The sequence below is a fragment of the Alexandromys fortis genome, unplaced genomic scaffold (genome assembly GCF_014885135.2).
Source record: "Alexandromys fortis isolate MF-2015 unplaced genomic scaffold, M_Fortis_MF-2015_v1.1 scaffold_145, whole genome shotgun sequence".
NCBI lineage: Eukaryota > Metazoa > Chordata > Mammalia > Rodentia > Cricetidae > Alexandromys > Alexandromys fortis.
The window spans coordinates 2,935,165-2,953,854 of record NW_026068049.1 but is presented as its reverse complement, the minus strand read 5'-3'; the positions used below and the strand labels follow the sequence as shown (position 1 = coordinate 2,953,854).

Sequence of the window (18,690 nt, the reverse complement as noted above, 5' to 3'; positions counted from 1 at the left end):
CTCTTCCTATAAGGCTCTTTGGGACGCAGGAAATTGTCCTCCTCTATTCCCTGCAGGTGCTGAGTTGTAAGCCTGGCCTTTCTGTAACATGAACCACCTCATTTTGGAAATAGGGTGAGACAAGATCTCAGGTAGCACAGAACAGCCTCAAACCTTTTATGTAATTGAGGATGATGTCATAGTGGTGATCCTCCTGCCTCTACCTCCCAGGTGCTGGGATTACAGAGGCACGTGTTACACGCAACTGAACCCATGTCCTTTGAACTATAACTCCTCTCAGCAGTACTATTTCTTTCTACAAGGCCTTGGACCACTGTCAAGGCCATGAAGGCTGCTGGAGCCTGGATGTGTTGGAGTAGGGGATGGGCGACTTTCTTTTCATACCACAGTGCCTCTCTCTGTGTCTCCCTGTTTCTCTGCACTCTGTGAGTCGTGGTCTGTGTGTCTATCACCCTCTCTGAGTCAGTCTGCATTTCTCTGAGTTCCCTATATACCCCTCAATCTCTCTGTGGACACTTCCCATCTCTGTGAGTACTTCAGTACATTTATATGTGCTCCAGTATGCTTGTGTGTTTGTCTCCGTCTTCTACACTGTTGTTCTGGAGCCTGTACACGTCTGCAGCTAGTTGGCCGTCCTCCAAACCTGAGTTACCGTGTCCCTCTCTGTGGCCCTGAATTAATTCCTCCTGTGGCTCCTTTCTCTAACTCTAGCTCCCTATGACTGTCCAGCGACTACATCACTACCCTGAGGAGTCTCCCCCATATTGTCAGTCATAATTTCTTGACCTTTTAACACTAAAAAAAGAAAGAAAGAAAGAAAAAGGACCACAGTATATTGATGATGCAAGATGCCCTAGGAGCGGAAAACAAGACATGGAGAAGAGAGAGCCAGGAAGAGAGGCGATCCCTACTCAACCCCTTAAAGCACATCCAGGCCAGGTCAGGAGCCTTCGCAGATATGCTTTGTTGTCTCCTGGGACGAAAAGTCAGTAACCTAAGAATTTAAAAATGTGCCTTGCCAAGACAGGAATCAAGAGAATTTATTTCTAATTATAATCAAAGAAATGCCATAAACACGAAGCATGCTTAGAGACTAGGCTCTCTTGCTGTATACTCACCTCCCATGGTAGGGATGCATGCTGCTCTGTTAGCTTGGCCCTTTGGTGGGATTACAAGAGAATTCAGAAGAAAGATCCTGTCGAAGACAAAATGTTGCATTTATCGGTACCAGTCAGTCTGCACTTATCACGGTGATTCTGGGCACACAGAGAACCCGAGGCATGGGAAAATATTTTACCCTTTCATATCACCTCCTCCCTTTCCTCTTCATATTAAAACTAACAACCTAGCAACAGGCTTGTCCAAGGAGTCCCGCTCCACCATAACTGGCACCAAGAGAATTCCTAAAGAGGAGAAGAAAGAGGAGGAGGAGCAGGAGGAGGAAAGGAGAAAAAAGAGAGGAGGAAGGGAAAGGAGGGTAGAGGAGAAGAGAGAAAAGGGGGAGGAAGAGGAGAAGGGATAGAGAGGGGGAGAGGAAAGGAACCTGGTGTCCTGCCTCAGTTTCTTAACAGCTTTTCTACTGAGATCCTCAACATTAACGTTCCCCTATACCTTTTGTGTATGTTTTAGACGTATGTGGTCTAAAAAAGCAAGACATTTAAACATTGGCAGATAGGTGGCTACATGAGCGTAGGCTAGTTCATCTTGTCAGCTACAATATGAACACAAGAACACATGGTGTCTTAGGTGTTGGGGAACTGGGACTGGTCCTGTCCAGGTAGGTGACTTAAAGGGTGACATAAATCTGGACTGTAGAAGATTGCTACCAAGGATTAGTGGTCTTCAAAGCAGAACAGCTAAATGGATGGGTAGCCCTGCTTCTGTACTTGGGCAAGGGTGGTAAAGCTAATGACAGGCAATGGCCTAGAGCTGCCGAGCAGAATGAAGGAAGAAATGCAAGATGAAAGGTAAATATATGTTGTACTTAGACCAGAGGCTTTTAACCCTGGCCGCACACTAGAATCACTGCAGAGCTTAAAGTAAATGCGTAGGCTCAAGCCTTGAGAGTTTCTGCTTTAATTTTTGAGTGAGGCCTGGGTTGTGGTTTGGTGTAGGTTCTTTATTTATTTTTTTGTTTGCTTTTGATTTTTAAGCTCCCAAGATATTTCTTAGATACGGCCAACATCAAAAACCACTGACTTGGACCATCAACAATAATAAAGGGCTAGGTGTCTTTCTGACTTACATAAAAACCAGAGAGATAGAGAAAATGACTGTTTGTCTTAGGCCTCAATGGCCAGAATATCCCTATGGTGGCCTGAACAGATCGTTCTAAAAACACATGAGGAAAGAACCAAGGCTACTATTTTAGAAGGGATTTGAAATAATCAGGCCAAGTTCGAGAAGAGAGCCTTTGGTGGTTTGAATGAGAATGGCCCCTATAAGCTCATAGGTTTGAATACTTGGTCACCGGGGAGTGGCACTCTTTGACAGGATTAGGGGGTGCAGCCTTGTTGGAGGACATGTCTGCTCTCAGTAAGTTTGCCCCCTTTTTTAGATGGGAGAGAGCATAAAGAAATCAGTAATCTCCCAGGAAGGACTAAGAAGTTGAACAAAGTTTGGCTAAAATTAAAGAAAAAGAGGAGAGAGAGAGACAGAGAGAGAGAGACAGAGAGAGAGACAGAGAGAGAGAATGGCAGGTGACAAATCAAAGCCACAGATGCCCTTCTGTTGTTGGCGTGTTGCTGAGGTCAAGCCTGAGTCCCTTTTGCTAACATGCAAAACATTGCCAGTTCTTCCCTCACCCCAAACAGCCTGGCATCACAATGAAGTTTATAAATTAATTATAGAAAGAGAGGGTAAGGTAAAGGCATATCACAGTCCAGTCCCCCAACAATGCCTGGAGCACCTCCGCCACATCCACATCCCTGAACTGGCCCTGTGCCTATGCCATTCTGGTAACCATGGCAACTGCTTCCTTGCTAATCAAGCTCCTGGGAAGTCCTTTGTATTGGGTTTCAGCGTGTGCATCCCTAGAATTTTCACATGTTGCCCGTGACCACCTGAGCAGTATCAGAGAGAACCAGCAGGCTGTCGTGGGAGACTGAAACCCTTCATCTCCTTTCATTGCTCCTTGTAGTGACCTGCTTCCTGTTTCACACCTACAGCACCTGCCACCTTGTCACCCCTCTTTATAGATCTAAACTGACTTTCGCCTTCATATTCAGACATCATACTCCATAAAAATTCTGAACAGCTCCAAGAGGGACCCACCCAGAAAAACTCGCCACCGAAGGGTTTACACCATTCCCTTGCCAAATGAAAACACAAAGTGCTTACCTCTGATGCTCTGGAGGCCCATTTGGCAGACATTACTCGACTCTTTAAGGCTTCTCTTATCTGGAAATTTAACAAAACGGGTTAGCAATTGAACGTTTATAAGAAGTTAGCTGTGTGCTTGGATGTGACTAACACTGTGACAAGGACACAAGTGGCTAGCTGGGTCCTTTTGGTGGGTCAGTAACAAGTGGAGTGAGCTAGAGAAAATCCAGGAGACGAGGAGGGGCAGAGAGAGAAAGCTTCTCTGGCAGGCATGGGTCCCTGGTCTTAAACATGAACTCAGTGGCTATGAGGCAAGTTTGCGCAAGCTCAGGGATGCTAATTACAGCTTTGACATTATTTTTTGAACCATTAAAGTGGTTCATCACATCCCAAATTGCATCTCATTTGGAATTATTCAAAACTTCTATAAAGGAGGGGAAAAAGTACCACACAAGGTCATCAGTGGGTCCAGACTCAGGAAATCATAACAATAGTGACAACTTTATAACTTTACGGTGTTTCTCCTGTCTGCCATCCCATTTTAGGAAGGAGATAATCCTCAGACATAGATACTGTTGTCCCCACTATACTGCTGAGGAAGCTGAAACTCCAAGATCAAACTGAGCCAGCTGCACAGATCCAGATCCAGTCTGGGATTCATGTCCATCCACTGTAAACCTTCCTGCCTCCCTCCCCAACCCTTTCCTTTTCCCTTCCTTTCTCCCTTCTGCCATGGAAAATGCTGCTTTCTGAGGCCCTACATACATTGTCTCCACACTAAAGCCCTGGAAAGCCCCCCAAGCTCAGGGAGACTTCATCGCTCCCTGTGAAGATGTAAACTCTTTGCTGCAAGTTTGTAAGGGAGGGAGGGGCTCCTGGCATCCAGGGGGATCTTGGAGGCCATTTTGGAACGTCTTTTGGCATTTCTACTCTGACCCTTTTTAAAATTTTGTATTTCATAATTGCACAATATTCGCTTCATATAATTGCATGCTGTGCACATTAGTAGTAAGTGCACTTTGAAAAATACGCTCAGTTTTCAACTGCTGGTGGGGTTTCCAGGACTCCTCATGCACATCCCTTTGCATCCCTTAGTCATGTCGGGCCCTATGACACTTCCTGTATATGTCTTTTACATTTCAATTTTAAAGAAGAGATTCTGATCTTAACAGAGACTGCATAGCTTGTAATTCTTTGCACCTAACTCTGACACACAGAGAAAGGTTGCTGCCATTATTTGACTCTGTGTATTAGTTATGGCATCAGGTCAGTAGACACACAACCCCAGCAACTCTGACTGTGGGGTACTGTAAATGCTTCCTGTGTCTTTGCACCTATAAAGTTGCTTTACACTTTCTCGTTTAAATCTGGGACTCACAAGCACTGTGGAGCAAGACTAGTATTGAGACATTCCTTGTGAAGGTGGGGGAGGGTTGCCTCAAAACAAGCCCGTTGTAAGCTTAGAATATCTTAAGTCAGAACTGCACTTGGTGTACCTGTCTACTGAACACCACAGCTTTGTGACACTGTAGAGTGTTGACTGTTTCCCATAGTAAGCTCATTGCTGCCTCAGAGCTGTGGCTTGCTGCCACTGCCAGTCTGGTGAGAGTGTATGTGCTACATGACATTAGCCCAGGAAGGGAGCTCGGTTCAAGTGGTGTCTCCTCTGAGTCAGTACCGTTTTGCACAATGATAAACTCAAAGGCTTATGAGTTGGAACGTTGTAAGCCTGAGGCCATCTACATATATAAATTCCAAGGATAAGTCTGTGTCACTGCTGAGTGACTTCCAGAGTGATGCAGCATGTTGGTAAGGCAATGAGAGGAATTTTTTTTTAAAAAAAAAAATTCTATTCACATATCTTTGATGGTAACTTCAATAACATCAATACTTTAAAAGCTTGATACCCTAAAGTGGACACGGGTATTTTGCTTCCAATTTTGTTCTGGTGTTGCTCATTTTTCCCTTAACTTTTTACTTTGTAGTTGTGGCTCATTTGCCTGTGTGAATGGATCTGCACCGTGTGTGTGCACTGCCCCCAGAGGCCAGAAGGAGGCATCAGATGCCCTGGAACTGGAGTGATGTGTGAGCCACCAAGTGAGTGCTCGAACTGAACTGCTTGGCATCCCTCGTTGAGCAGTCCTGTATTTCTGGCACACGTCCTTCCAATCCGAGAGATATCCTCCCAAAATAAGACTGTGAGATTTAACTAAAAATTCCATTTCTGCCATTAGAAATCAAAGCAGGACCTTGAGGAAACTGTTTCTTCACCCTGTGTCTCTCTTTTCTCATCTCAAAGAGAGAATAGAAACCCCTCGATTGTTTTGAGGTTTAGAGCTACTGTAAGGAAATGTGCTCCTCAGAAGAGCTTGAAGGACGATGATAAGAATCACCTGCATTAAAAGAACCCTGATGGGGCTGGAGGGATGTCTCAGGGATTAAGAGCACTGGCTGCTCTTAAGAGGACCAGGATTCAATTCCCAGCACTTATGTAACAATTCACAACCTTCTGTAACTCTAGTTCCAGGGGATCGAACACCTTCTGGGCTCTGCAGACACTACAACACTTGGTGCACAGACATCATTTCAGGCAAACACTCATATACATAAATAAAATCTCAGAACATTTTTTAAATGATGCTCTGTTTCAGGGGGCTGCACAGAGATGCCTGAGGTCAAAGTTCAATAAGTGTTCTTCACAAGTCAGCAGATTTCAGGTCAAGTACGCAACCCAGGAAAACCAAGGATGGCTCACACACAATACCTTTGGATCCAGGATTGTTCCAAACATGAGGATGAAGAAGCCCTGTAAAAGAGGGAGAGGGAAGAAGATGCATTACAATACAATGATGATGGTCAGAGTACCAAACACAACATTTGTCACATCATTGTTACAAGAGCTTTATTCCGCTCATCCCTAATCTCAGGCCGCAATGTCTACCCACTGGTTCAACAGATATTGCCTGAAACAAGAACAACAAACCTGTTACTCAACAAAGAGTACCACTGTTGACACATAATAAGGCCCCTGCTTCATGTGAAAATCTTAGGAACTTCAGGTTGAACATCATGAAAATTCTTTTCATTCAACAGGAGCTGTTCCCCTCAAGATATAAGTGCTCAAGAAAGATGTAGAGAAGATGCAAGGCAGTGTAGGCTTGTAGCCTCTGGGCAGCAGCTAATAAAACACATTTGCACAACACAAGGAAAAGTAAGCACAGTTGGCTGCCCATAACCCCCTCACATCACCCATGCGGAGGAAGACCACATCAGCAAAATGAAGACCATCCTCCATAGCTATGATCCATCTGAGGTTCTGTCTTTCTGTTTTCACTTGTCCACTAGTCACAACACAAAACCTCCCTGGATGAAGGAATTTCAAGGGACAACCCCATTTTTCTGATGAGGAAAAAGAAGTTCAGAAACACAACTTTTAAAACGCTGTAGACAGTAACATCCTTTCGACCCACTTCTTAGATACTGGGTGGCTTGGGTGGTGGGTGGAAAGGGAAAGTGAGAATTTGAGTTTCCCTATGGGCACTCCCTGCTAAATCACTTTGGCCATAGCTGAACTTGAGCCCAGGCAGAGGAATGCAGCTGGCACCATAAAGATGTCATGGTCAATTGTTCAGCAGTGAGACGACAGCCTATTGCTACCACAGTTGATGAAAATGCAGTTGACAGATGGGAGACGACAAGAACCAGTGTGAAGCCAGACAGCTCATTCCTTCCTCTAGTGAACTCAAATGCTCTTCACCATAGACAGTCCATAAATACCCAAGCTTGGTCTGCATGGAGATTTTATCAGACTGAATATTTGTGCTAATTCTTATTTTAGAAATGCTTACAATTATTTAATTTTACTTATTATCGGTGTATGTGTAGTTTATGGAATGTAACTATGGTGGGTATGTAGATGGGTGTCATGGCACACATGTATAAGTCAGAGAATTTCTTCCAGTGGTCAGTTTTGACCACCTGCATTGCTGTGTTGGAGTCTCTCTTATTTCAGCCACACTGCATTCTCTATAGGAGCTGGTCTACAAGCTTCTGACCAATTCTCTGGTCTTGATCTCTCATCTTCTGGGAGATTTCTTGGTAACAGAAGCTTACCATTGTATCTGTATGTAGTACCATATGTATACATGGGGTGGCACTCAAGTTGTCAGGCTTGCACACCAAGCCCTTCAACCCGCTGCTCCATCTCACCGACTCTCACACTCCTAAGCCTACACCTGCCTTTAACTCTAGTGTGAACATGCCATGGTTGACATGAACCATTAGTTTTCAAAGTATTACTCTTGTGAATATGCTTGGAACAGACACACACCACCCTGGGTCGGTACTAACGATGCATTTGAAAATCAGAATATTAATGAGATTGGCCCAGTGTAGAGATTTACTTAGTGTAGATTTGAATGGGAATGCCCCCCAAAGGCGTATAGGTTTGAATGTTCAGTAGAACTGCTTTTAAAGAATTGAGAAGTGTGACTTTGTTAGAGCAGGTATGTCACTGGAGTGAGCTTGGAGGTTTCAAGAGCCCATGTGAGACTCAATTTCTCTGTCTCTTTCTGAAACCTGGAGGTCAGGATGGAAAGCTCTTAGCTAATGCTCCAGCACCTGTCTGCCTCCTGACGGGATGATCATGGACTAACAGTCTACACTGAAAGCAAGCCCCCCAGGCAAATGCTGCCTTTTTTAAGAGTTGTCTTGGTCATAGTGTCTCCTCACAATAATAGAACAGTAACTAAGACATCTAAAAAACCACCACTGTAGACTATTTCCTCTATACAAATTCGTGGGGTTTTGTTTTTGTTTGTTTTCGGAGGTCTTCATCCAGATTTTAGTCTACAAGGCTTTGTTCTCCTACTAAAATATCCTTGGGAGATGAGGGTGTCTCAAAGTCCCACCCAGGCCACAGTAGCTCTCAGAGAAGACAGAGGAGGGGAAGAGGTAGCAGCTACAATGACACCCAAGGTGGCCACTGCCTACACACTAATTCTTCCACAGTAAAGGGATTGGCTAGCACCCCAATCAGTAGAGCTATTTCCATAGGACTCTAATCGGGAAAAACCTTGTTTTGAAAGGGCTTGTCTCCTGTATCTTCTGCCCTCCAGCCTGTTGCTCAGTCAGCTTCAGCTGCCCCCTCACCTCTGCTAACCCTAAGCCCCACCTCTGCTTCTGCTGCTTCCCATGCTGCGGATGGTATCTGACTGCAGAGGATCCATGGCTCTGCTCCCTTTCCTCATTACTGAGCATCTCAAGGATGCCCTGATACAGAGATAGGCAAAGGCTGTATCAAAACAGACAAACAAAGAAGTGTGGGGATTATAAGACTGTTGTTTTTAATGCGATTCATTTCCCTGTCAGTCTGTGTCACTGAATTTTACTGATGGCTTTATCTATAACCAGCTCACAATATTCCTAAACTGTAAGTCAGCTTCCATGAGCCAGCACAAGTCAGTACAGCACTGCCTTCTCCCATCCCAGTGTCTAGCCCTCACCCACACTGGTTGGCAGCTACCCACAACCTCATAGGTACTGCCATCTCAATGACTTCATCCTTCTCCTTGCCAGAAGTAAAGACAGAAAATAACTTGAGTTCCAAGTTGATCCTATGACAAGTGAAAATGCCCACAGTATCAAAACTCAGGCACTCACAGTGCACTCCAAAACAAGAGTCACAAGTCAGGCAGCCTGAGGGGAGCACAGAAAGGCGTTGCTGTGGTGTGAGTGGCGTGAGACAGGTGTGTAGGAAGGGTTTACGAAGAGTAGCCTGTAGATTGGCTGAGCTGAAAAGCTAGAAACACAGGGGTATTACCTCAGCCCCATCCATGACTAGCTTTGTAAAAATGTTTAATGAGCTGACAATTTCTAACACTGCTATGAATCTAGACTGCAATAACACTTTCTATAGAAATATAAAAAATAGCCAAGGTTTAAGTGTTACATGTGCCCTCGTATTATTAACAGTGCTCTCCAAGGCATCAAAATGTTTGCTATAAAAAGTGAATCATTTGTATTCACATTTTAAAAGAGGAAAACGAGTAGATATTTGATTTGAAGTCTCTGTTACCAACTTGGTAAACATATATTTGGAAATAATTTTACTGGTCACTCTACACATTCCAAAAATATATATATATAGCTCTTTAAGAAACTAGAAACTTTCTTTTTAATTGATTGCAACCTTTATATTTAATGTATGTAATTTTCAAGAAGGAAAATGTTAAATGTAAAGTACTATTTAGACATTAAGTAGACCTATATGTTAGATCAGTGGAAAACTGAGATATAACTTTGAGTGAGAAGGAAAATTGCACAATTGCTATGATATAGTTCAGTGGATAGAGCACAGTCTACAGAACCCGAGTTTTGGAATGTTGGAGGCATGCATGCCTAACAGGTACATAATCATGCACATAAGTTTTCAATTCTTATATTCAGCATATATTTGTATAAGCATGCAGAAAGAATTTGGCAGTGATACAAATGAAACCGTGAACATTGCTTCATCCATAAAAGTGTGAGAAATGCCCTTAAAGACTCTGCTGTAACCTGCCTGGTTCACCTAAGATGGCATGCACTACTGTCTCAAACCTCTGAGTAGCTGAGTAGCAGACAATACAACAAGGGTAAAAAATGTAACAAACACCTCCAATCTGAGACTAAATTTTAGAAGAGGTGATTGCTAGCTTTCTAAGTAGTAACAACACAGAGCTAGAGATACAGTTCAGTTGGTACAGCATTTGCATAGCATGCATGAAGCCCTGGGTTCAATGTCCAGGACCCCATACATGGTACATGGTGGTGTGATGTGGGATTCCCTTCTGTATGCTGTGACTATGACTTATTACCATAGGTTAATAAAGAAGCATGCTTTGGGCCTATGTCAGGGCAGAATAGAGTAAGGTGGGAATTCCAAGAAGATAAAGGAGGAAAGAAGGCAGAGTCAGAGAGACACCATGTAACTGCTGAAAGAGACAGACACTGGAACTTTACCCAGTAAACCACAGCCTCATGTCAATACACAGATTAATAGAAATGGGTTAATTTAAGATGTAAGAGCTAGCCAATAAGAAGCCTAAGATAATAAGCCAAGCACTGTTTTAATTAATATAGTTTCTGTGTGATTATTTTGGGTCTGAGAGGCCGGGAAACAAACAAGCAGGCTCTGCCTATAAATTGGCATGCCAACGTGGGCTGACTACATCCACATAAAACCTGAGAGTGTGTGCGCGCACAAACACACACACATACACACAAAATAGACAAAGTTTAGCACAGTTTCTTGGTAGCCACATTTTTTTTCAGATGGGCTCTGTTTGCTGACAGTGATCAGGGGACCTGCAGCTCCTTTAAAAGAGGTTTTCCTGATTCAGCAATAGGAGCAAAAACTCCCATACTTTCTAGAAGGCAGCTTCCTGGTTCATGTTAGTTGCATGAACAGCTCTGGCTCTTTCAGAAGGCTGAGCATTAAATGAGATCTGTGAGCAGTGTGTTACAAATTACTTAATGGAAACATTGACCTGCTGTGTTCCTGGAGCTGGGACAGAGAGAATGGCTTGCAGAGCTGGCAGTAAACATACCTCTGCCATGTTGAACTGGGCAGAGCCAACAGGTAGGGCCACAGAGTTAGTTCTAGCCATACCTGCTAAGCATTTAAAAGAAAAGGCTCTCCTGGTCAAAAAAATAATTATAGATACATATTCAACAAAGATAGATTCAGATGAAAAAGACCTCTAAATGGGTCACAGTGTTGGATAAATGAACATAGGCTTAAGAGAGAGAAGAAAAAGAGCATAGACAGTTATAATATAAAAGTGTACAGATAGTCATAGATTAAAGGAGTAAAGATAATAAAATAAATATTAAAATTGTAAAAAAGTAATAGAGTAAGAAAAATAAACCACATAAATATGGGCTATACACAGAGAGTCTGGATGTGTATATTATTGTGGTTTCTTTTTTTTTTTTTTACTGTGAATGAGCTAAGTACAGAGAGATATTTGATTCTGGGGACTGCTAAGCTAAACCAACATAATATTTTAAATGTATCTTGACTTTAAACTTTGGGTCTAAGTATATGTTGTTTTGAAAAGATTCATACTTACTTCATTTTCTGAGCACCTCTAGAAAGTGGCAGTCTCTTTTGTATGAGAAAAATATGCTTGTAATAATTAGACATGCAAAGATCATGCTACATATTCTTTATAAATAAGGGGGTCAGAATTCAAATCCAGGCCTTTCTGAAACAAAATATATCTGTTTCATCGTCTTCTGCATGAAACATGGTGCCACGGGCTCCTGCTCACAAAACAGCTTAACAGACCGTCCCACTTCAGATTCTCCCACAGCATCCGGACTTACCTGTAATGCATTGAGTAAGGAGAAGATAATGTGGAAGACCAGAGAGTGACCCCTGATGACCGTGCCTATTCCAAATCCCCAGGTCAGCCCCAGCAGTGGCGTGAGGATGGCGATGTTCTTACAGATCCTCACGATGGCTCTTACTTCCTGGAACATGGAACTGCCAATGGCAGCCCTCTGGGTCTTGATGATAACCAGTGTGACTGTAATCAGGTTTACTACTACGATGGCCAGAGCTGGAACCACAAAGGCTAGGAGAGCCTTGGTCATGTCCCAGTTAAGCCAGCAGGCCTCAGGGCGAAGGTAGCCTCTTCCAGGCTCCGTGACAGCAAGTGTGATGACAGCAATCACCAAAGGGCAGCCATAGCCCACTGAAAAGAGAGAGGCCACCAGGAATGACTTGGGCAGGGTATGGAACACGATCAGAATTCCATAGAGGATAAGGAGAGCCTTGGCAAGCATCCAGAAAAACACAGCCAGATAAAAGAAATGAACAAAAAATGTCGCAGCCACACATCCTTTGTAGTGGGATATTGGACCACTGAGGAAGGAAGCCACAATGAACCACACATCAGCTATCAGCAAGGTGGCTGCAATGTTAGCGATACACAGGTGACGCAAATATGAGATCTCTGTCTTTGTCACTTGACTCCAGACTAAGGCCTCAATGAACAGGCAGATGATCAAGCTGCAAATGGAAATGCCCAGGCCTATGTACGTGATATAAATTAGAACCGGGTTCTCCAAGGTGTCAGGTGACATCAGAATGGAGAAGGAAGAAAACCACTTGTTTGGCCAACACCTGCAAACAGCCTGCTGGGAATTTTCTTGAATCAGCTTACAAGCTTTCTGGTCCCATCTGCTCTCCAGGGAATGCCAGCCCACGCACTGGGACTTCCTCCCTTCTGCCTTGCTGATCTTTTCAAACATCAACGAGATATTTTTAAGCTCCTTAGGCAAAATGACAGACAGGACAAGCCCATTCACGGTCATGTTTTCCAGAAGACTAGCTTCCAGGATGGCCCCAAGGGTTGGGAAGGCGATGCTGATGACATGGGAAGGAGATGGAACCTTCTGCAGGTCTTCAGTTGTGAGCAGGACCCTCCCAGTGACTTCATCGCCTGAGTCGTTAATTCTCATTGAGAAAGTGAAATTCCTCCCGCGGCTGTCCCTGGACAGGCTCGTGCCCAGGGTATGAATGAAGACATGTGATATGTTGATGAGATGGTCCTTCACAAAGAGCTTGCTTGCAAATGAATTGATTGATTGGAGCAAGACACAGCTGCTGTTTCTGTCTTGGATGAAGGTCCAATTTGATATGCTTGTGCTGTTAAGAATATGGTTAGCCATGGTGCTGTAACTCTGTCAAAGAAGAACTGGTGTTAGTGGTAAGCCACTCTTTGAAACTTCCAATACATATAAGACTTGCTTTTTACAAAGTATAGTCTTCTAGCCAGCAGCATAGGCACTCCCAGAGATCTCCTTAAAAATATCCACACATGCCACCCCAAACTCAATGCGCCCTATTCAGTATCTTAACTAACCCCTAGGTGACTTGCTTGCACAGTAAAGCTTACGTTTACCTGCAGCTTGTAACCCACATACTGCATGCATCCCATAATAGGTATTAATGCAGCCCAACACATTTGTACATGACAATACCATATTACAATGTCAGAAGGTTGGACAGGAACTCAGAAAACAGCTCAGTCACTAAAGTGCTTGTCATACAAGCATGACGACCCAAGTTCAGATCCCCAGCACCCGCGTTAAAGACAGACATTGTGAAACATATGTAATATCAGCACTAGGGAAGCAGAGACAGGTAAACCCCAGACGCTCATTTGGTCAGTCAACGTATCCAAATCAATGATCTCCAAGATCAGCAAGAGACTCTGTCCCAAAAAAATAAAGTGGAAAGAAACTGAAAAAGACATTTGACACCACTCTCTGACTTACACGAAAGAATACCTGTACACATGAGTACACACACACATGAATACACATATGTGCAGAGAGAGAGAGAGAGAGAGAGAGAGAGAGAGAGAGAGAGAGAGAGACCCTTGGATAGCATTTAAAGAATGTTAGTTATCTATAAAGGAATTCCTTGTCTTGCTTTCCTCTTTTCTGTTCAATGCCTTCCTGGGAGACAAGGTGAGCAGCTTCTACCTGCTCTTTTCCACCACCACTTCTGCTGCACTCCTGGGCAAAGCCCATCATTCAGTTGCCCTTTCAGAGTGCCCGTAACGTAGCTGACATCTGTTAGTCCCAGAGTGTTACAAGATCCTGCGTGGGACTATGCTGAGAACTGGGACGTGACCACAGAGGTTGGTGATCCCCTCACTACTCCCCACTTTAAGCACCAAAACCATGAAGAAATGAATCCAGCTTCATTTCACACTTCTGTAGTTCAAAGGTTTGGCCACTTGTTCTGCTTCCTGTTTTAACAACTTGTTCTAATTCGCAAAGGAACGTACGTCTTCCTTTGTGCACGACCCGCAGTGTTTCTTCAATAATTTCAGTAGCTTGAGTGCGCTTTAGGAAAGCAGACTCTGGCCCACTACAGACTCATCCTCTCTGGCACAAATCCTCAGAGACTAAGACCTTTGAAGGCTAAGGCAACCCATGGAATCCACCGCAAACAGCCTTGAGCCTTCACAGATTCTAGCCTGCATTGAATAAACCCTTCAAAGGCTCAACCTCTCATGGACTCAGCCCCTCCCAGATTCAACCCATCACAGGCCCAGACCCTGGGGAAAAATTTAAAAAAAAAAAAAAAAGAGCTCTCCCTGGTAATATGTCTTGACCTGGCATGTGAATTATTCTTTCATTATTATTGCTCCCGTAAGATTCATTAAGCACTTGCTATGTGGCACATTAGAAATACCGAGAGGGCAATATGGCTTCCAATCCCTGGGAAGCTCAGAGGGTATTCCAACTAACCTAAGTTCCTCCCCCAAAGAGATAACACTGGCTGATCTGCAAGGCCACTCACCCGCATCTTTTCCTCGTTGACCTCTCTGGTTAGGACTGTGGAGATGTTGTGTAAGAGATCTACCACCATAGCAATGTTCCCTGGCATCTGGGGAGACTTCTGAATGCTTCTGATGATGCAAGATAAATCCTTGGGACACTTTGCCATCAGCATATCTGTTATGGTCTGAGGTTTTCTACGTGACTCATCATGTAGAAGTATAGTCGATTCAGTGGACTGAACTGAATATAATTCCTCATCCTCCTGAAACAGGACCAAAGGAAAGAAATCCTTTATTTGTTCATATCAAATACAAAGGTACTTCTACTAGAATTTAAGAAAGCCCCATTATACAATTGCACATCACATAAAATGCTTTCGTTTTCCATTTTCAAAGAGGCATCTAGGGTGGAATAACTTGATCAGCACCAAGATGTATAAAAAAAAATGTAAGTCTGAATTCCCCCAAGAAATGGCTCTCTAGCGCTGTCTGCCCAAACATCAACTGTTTCCTTTACCGCATCACTTCAGACACTTCCTGGGCATGTACATCTCATGTATACCTTGTACGTTTAAATGGATTCCTATTGACATTTAACTTATTTTTACATTATCAAGAGGGAAACCAAGAGACAGTGTTTTTTTTTTTTTTTTAAATTAGCAGGAGCTGAAGACTTGGCTCAGTAGTTAAGAGTAGGTACCGCTCATGCAGAGGACTCGGGATTCGGTCCCTAGAACCCACACCAGGTGGCTCGCAGCTGCCTGCAACTCTAGGTCCAGGAAACCTTCTCATCTAGCAAAGTCTGGGGGACAGCCCAGATTTCATGGGTCTAACAAGTTTAGGGGGTGTTACTAGTCAGCGAAGTACACTATGGGTATCAAAGCTTTGGGGTATTTTGAGGACTGAAGGCAAAGATGTTTGACTCTAGTTTGACTGTGACAGCTCTGGATGCCTCTCCTTGCTCTGTCTAGATGGCCGGGTTCCCTCAAGTCATGCGGGGGGACAGGATACACTGCACTGACTTTCAGACACAGTGAAGAGATCGGTGTTTATGAGTTCATGGACTCACAACCCGTTACTACCATGGAAGCCTGTCTCTTCCCGTAAGTGGGCCTCATGATCCCATCTGAAGCTCCACTTCACTCAGAGACCTCGTGAGTATCCATGATAGAGGAGAAAACGACCTTACCTCAAACATGTTCATGGCATTCAGAGTGTGGCAGGTTTCGGTAACTTTGTGCCATTTCTTGGCCTTACAGGCAAATTTCATGCTGCCCTCACTTTTTGGAGGGCAAGATTGAAAGCAGGGGGCATCACTGTCCTTACAGACACCCTCACATACACCTGGGGAAATAAAAGGCAAGGCATCCCTATCAGATGGAAAGGTCTGAGGTCGTGGCCGCCCAGCCAGTCAATAAGGTGTCTCTGTGGCAAAGGCACAACAATTATATATACATGGGTATCTTTTCTCAGTAAGACTGATGATCAGAAATGGATTAGCAGTCATTCCATAGCTGTGAAGCAGGATCCTGTTCTTCCTGACAGAACGACATGCCACATTCTAGTGTTTAAAGCCGACTCAAGTATAAACTCCTCCCATCAAATAAGAGGGAAGAACCCATGGGTTTCTCTCCTGAGCCACCCTCCCCTCACACACCTACAAAACCCCCCAAAAGACCTCCTGGGAGTCCTAGAGATATGCACGTCACCTCTAGTTTGGAACGTTATAGCAAGCTTCATTGTCAATGAGACCTATTCTTGTCACTGCCATGGTTTGAATTAGCGCAATGAGAATTCACAGCCAAGAAGTCTGAGACACTGTAGAGCAGAGAATGCTGGGAAGATATGAATACGGCTGGGGCTAAAGATGCAATGGATTTGCGTGTAAGTAAGGAAAGGACAAATGCCATCTATCAAGGTGAACCCTCTCTCATTTCGTGAGCCAGAGGGCTGAGAATGGCCTGCTGTCACAACAGATGATAAGACTTCCATGTGATTGGCAACTGCTACCAACATACCATGTGGCCTGGACATCACCGTATCCTTGCTTTTGCTAGTGGCCTGAAAAGAGAAAATCAAAATTCTCAACAAAATCAAATGTCTACAGTTGATACCACTGGTTCATTTTAATCACAGACAAACAACCATATCCAAGTCAGCTGTGACGCAAACACAACCACCGAAAGCCCAGATATTGTATATGGTCCAATGACATGTCTTTCTACTTTTTTTTTTTTTTATTTATCATGTATACAGTGTTCTGGCTGTGTGTGTTCCTGCAGGCCAGGAGAGGGCACCAGACCTCATTACAGATGATTGTGAGCCACCATGTGGTTGCCGGGAATTGAACTCAGGACCTTTGGAAGAGCAGGCAATGCTCTTAACTGCTGAGCCATCTCTCCAGCCCTGTCTTTCTACTTTTCCCCTCAGTGCCAGGCAGGGGGATGGTCCTCTCCTCCCAGTCATAATTCTGTATCGCCACAGTCTCTAGTCTGCACATAAATCACATCATGGGCAGAGGGAAGTTTACTAGAAAGCTCATGAAGACTTACTTCTCTTGTATGGGCCTCACTGAATCCTGGGAGAAGGTCATACCACATGGTCACATGTTCACATGATCATATTGTATTTTCAAAGACAAAATATTCTAACTGCCTTCCACCTGTTGAGGTTACCATTTTTGTCTCTCACCCCTCCCCCTTCACACTCTGTCCTGTTTGGGTATCACCAGAGTGGCACATTTGTTGATGACATCAAGACAAGGAGTTGAGTGAGGAATACATTTTACTGGATTTAGCAGGATTTATGTATATAGTTTGCCGTCTCTTCCAGATTATAAGCACATCAACCCTTAAGTGTCATTAATTCAAAATTATTCACAGGTGGCCACAGAACAACACCACAACAGATGTTAAGAGCCCTGACACCTTACAGCTCTGCGGAAAGAAGCTGGAAGTTTCCCTGACTTTTATAGCAATCCTGTATATTTACATAAAACTGCTATTAACACGGTGGAGAACTAAGCGGTGTTATTCCACAGTAGCAGCAACGAGGGAAGTGTAGGGCAATGCAAAAGGGAAGAATGGGAGGCTGAAGAGACGCCTCATCAGCTCACTAAGAGCACCGCTATTCTTCCAGAGGCCCTGGGTCCAGCTCCCAGGACCCACCTGCACTCACAGCCTTCTGTAACCACAGTTGCAGGGCCTCCTAGGGCACCAGGCACACACGTGGAGCATAGATGTACACACAGTCAAAACACCCATGCACATAAAATAAGTGTTTAGAAAAGATTTACAAATGAAAGAATGATCTTTTGATTCTCTGTTTCTCAGAAATTATACTCTTTAGCATGCGCAATGTTAGAAAATGCAAGTACAGCTCCTGAATTATTATTACCGGTATTATTTTTACTGTATGAATGAACAATGTTGAGCAATTACTGGTTACAAATTCTTTAAGCAATTCTCTTTAAAATTTATTTCGATTCATTTTCTCACTCTAAAAAAAATGCTCACTTTCATTTTGTATTTTATGTTGCTCTTCTTTAAGGGTGCCCCCCACCCCACCCACCCATGCATATCTGGCTGTCCTGAGAAAATGGCCTAGGAAAAGACCACCAACCCACCTGGGCTCAATTCCTGATCTGTCCTTTAAGAAGGACCACTCACCTGTATGTGCCTCCACTACCCCATCTGTAGGCAGAACAGGCATTATGGCTTTTATGGGGGAATAAATAAATTGACCATGAGAAAGCCCTTAAAAGTGTGAGATCTGCTTGTGGTTGGGCAGCAGTTACTATTCTGATACTGACCAGTGGTTCCATGGAGCTCACGCTTCTCCCTTCTGAGTGATCTTTTCTGATGGCGTTCTGGATGCGCTGCTCTCCCTCTGCCTTTGGAAGGACTTGTTACCCACACTACCGCACAGCACTGCCTAGCCTCGGCTACCCGCACAGCACTGCCTAGCCTCGGCTACCCGCACAGCACTGCCTAGCCTCGGCTACCCGCACAGCACTGCCTAGCCT

At 44.0% G+C, this 18,690-nt stretch overlaps 1 protein-coding gene across 3 annotated transcripts in view; it reads right to left on the bottom strand.

Annotated features, from left to right (window-relative positions):
* LOC126486852 (adhesion G-protein coupled receptor F2) overlaps positions 1-18,690 on the bottom strand; it is a 39,632-nt gene that overhangs the window by 4,325 nt on the left and 16,617 nt on the right. For 2 of the 3 annotated variants that reach the window (XM_050119355.1, XM_050119354.1), the window contains 7 exons: positions 16,685-16,727; positions 15,856-16,010; positions 14,687-14,929; positions 11,692-13,053; positions 6,086-6,127; positions 3,340-3,399; positions 1,119-1,195 (listed from right to left, as the gene is read on the bottom strand). In XM_050119355.1, coding sequence (XP_049975312.1) covers positions 1,148-1,195; positions 3,340-3,399; positions 6,086-6,127; positions 11,692-13,053; positions 14,687-14,929; positions 15,856-16,010; positions 16,685-16,727 — 1,953 coding nt within the window. In that variant the 3' untranslated portion in view covers positions 1,119-1,147. The remainder of the gene's footprint in view (positions 1-1,118; positions 1,196-3,339; positions 3,400-6,085; positions 6,128-11,691; positions 13,054-14,686; positions 14,930-15,855; positions 16,011-16,684; positions 16,728-18,690) is intronic. The other variant, XM_050119356.1, reaches the window with a different exon arrangement.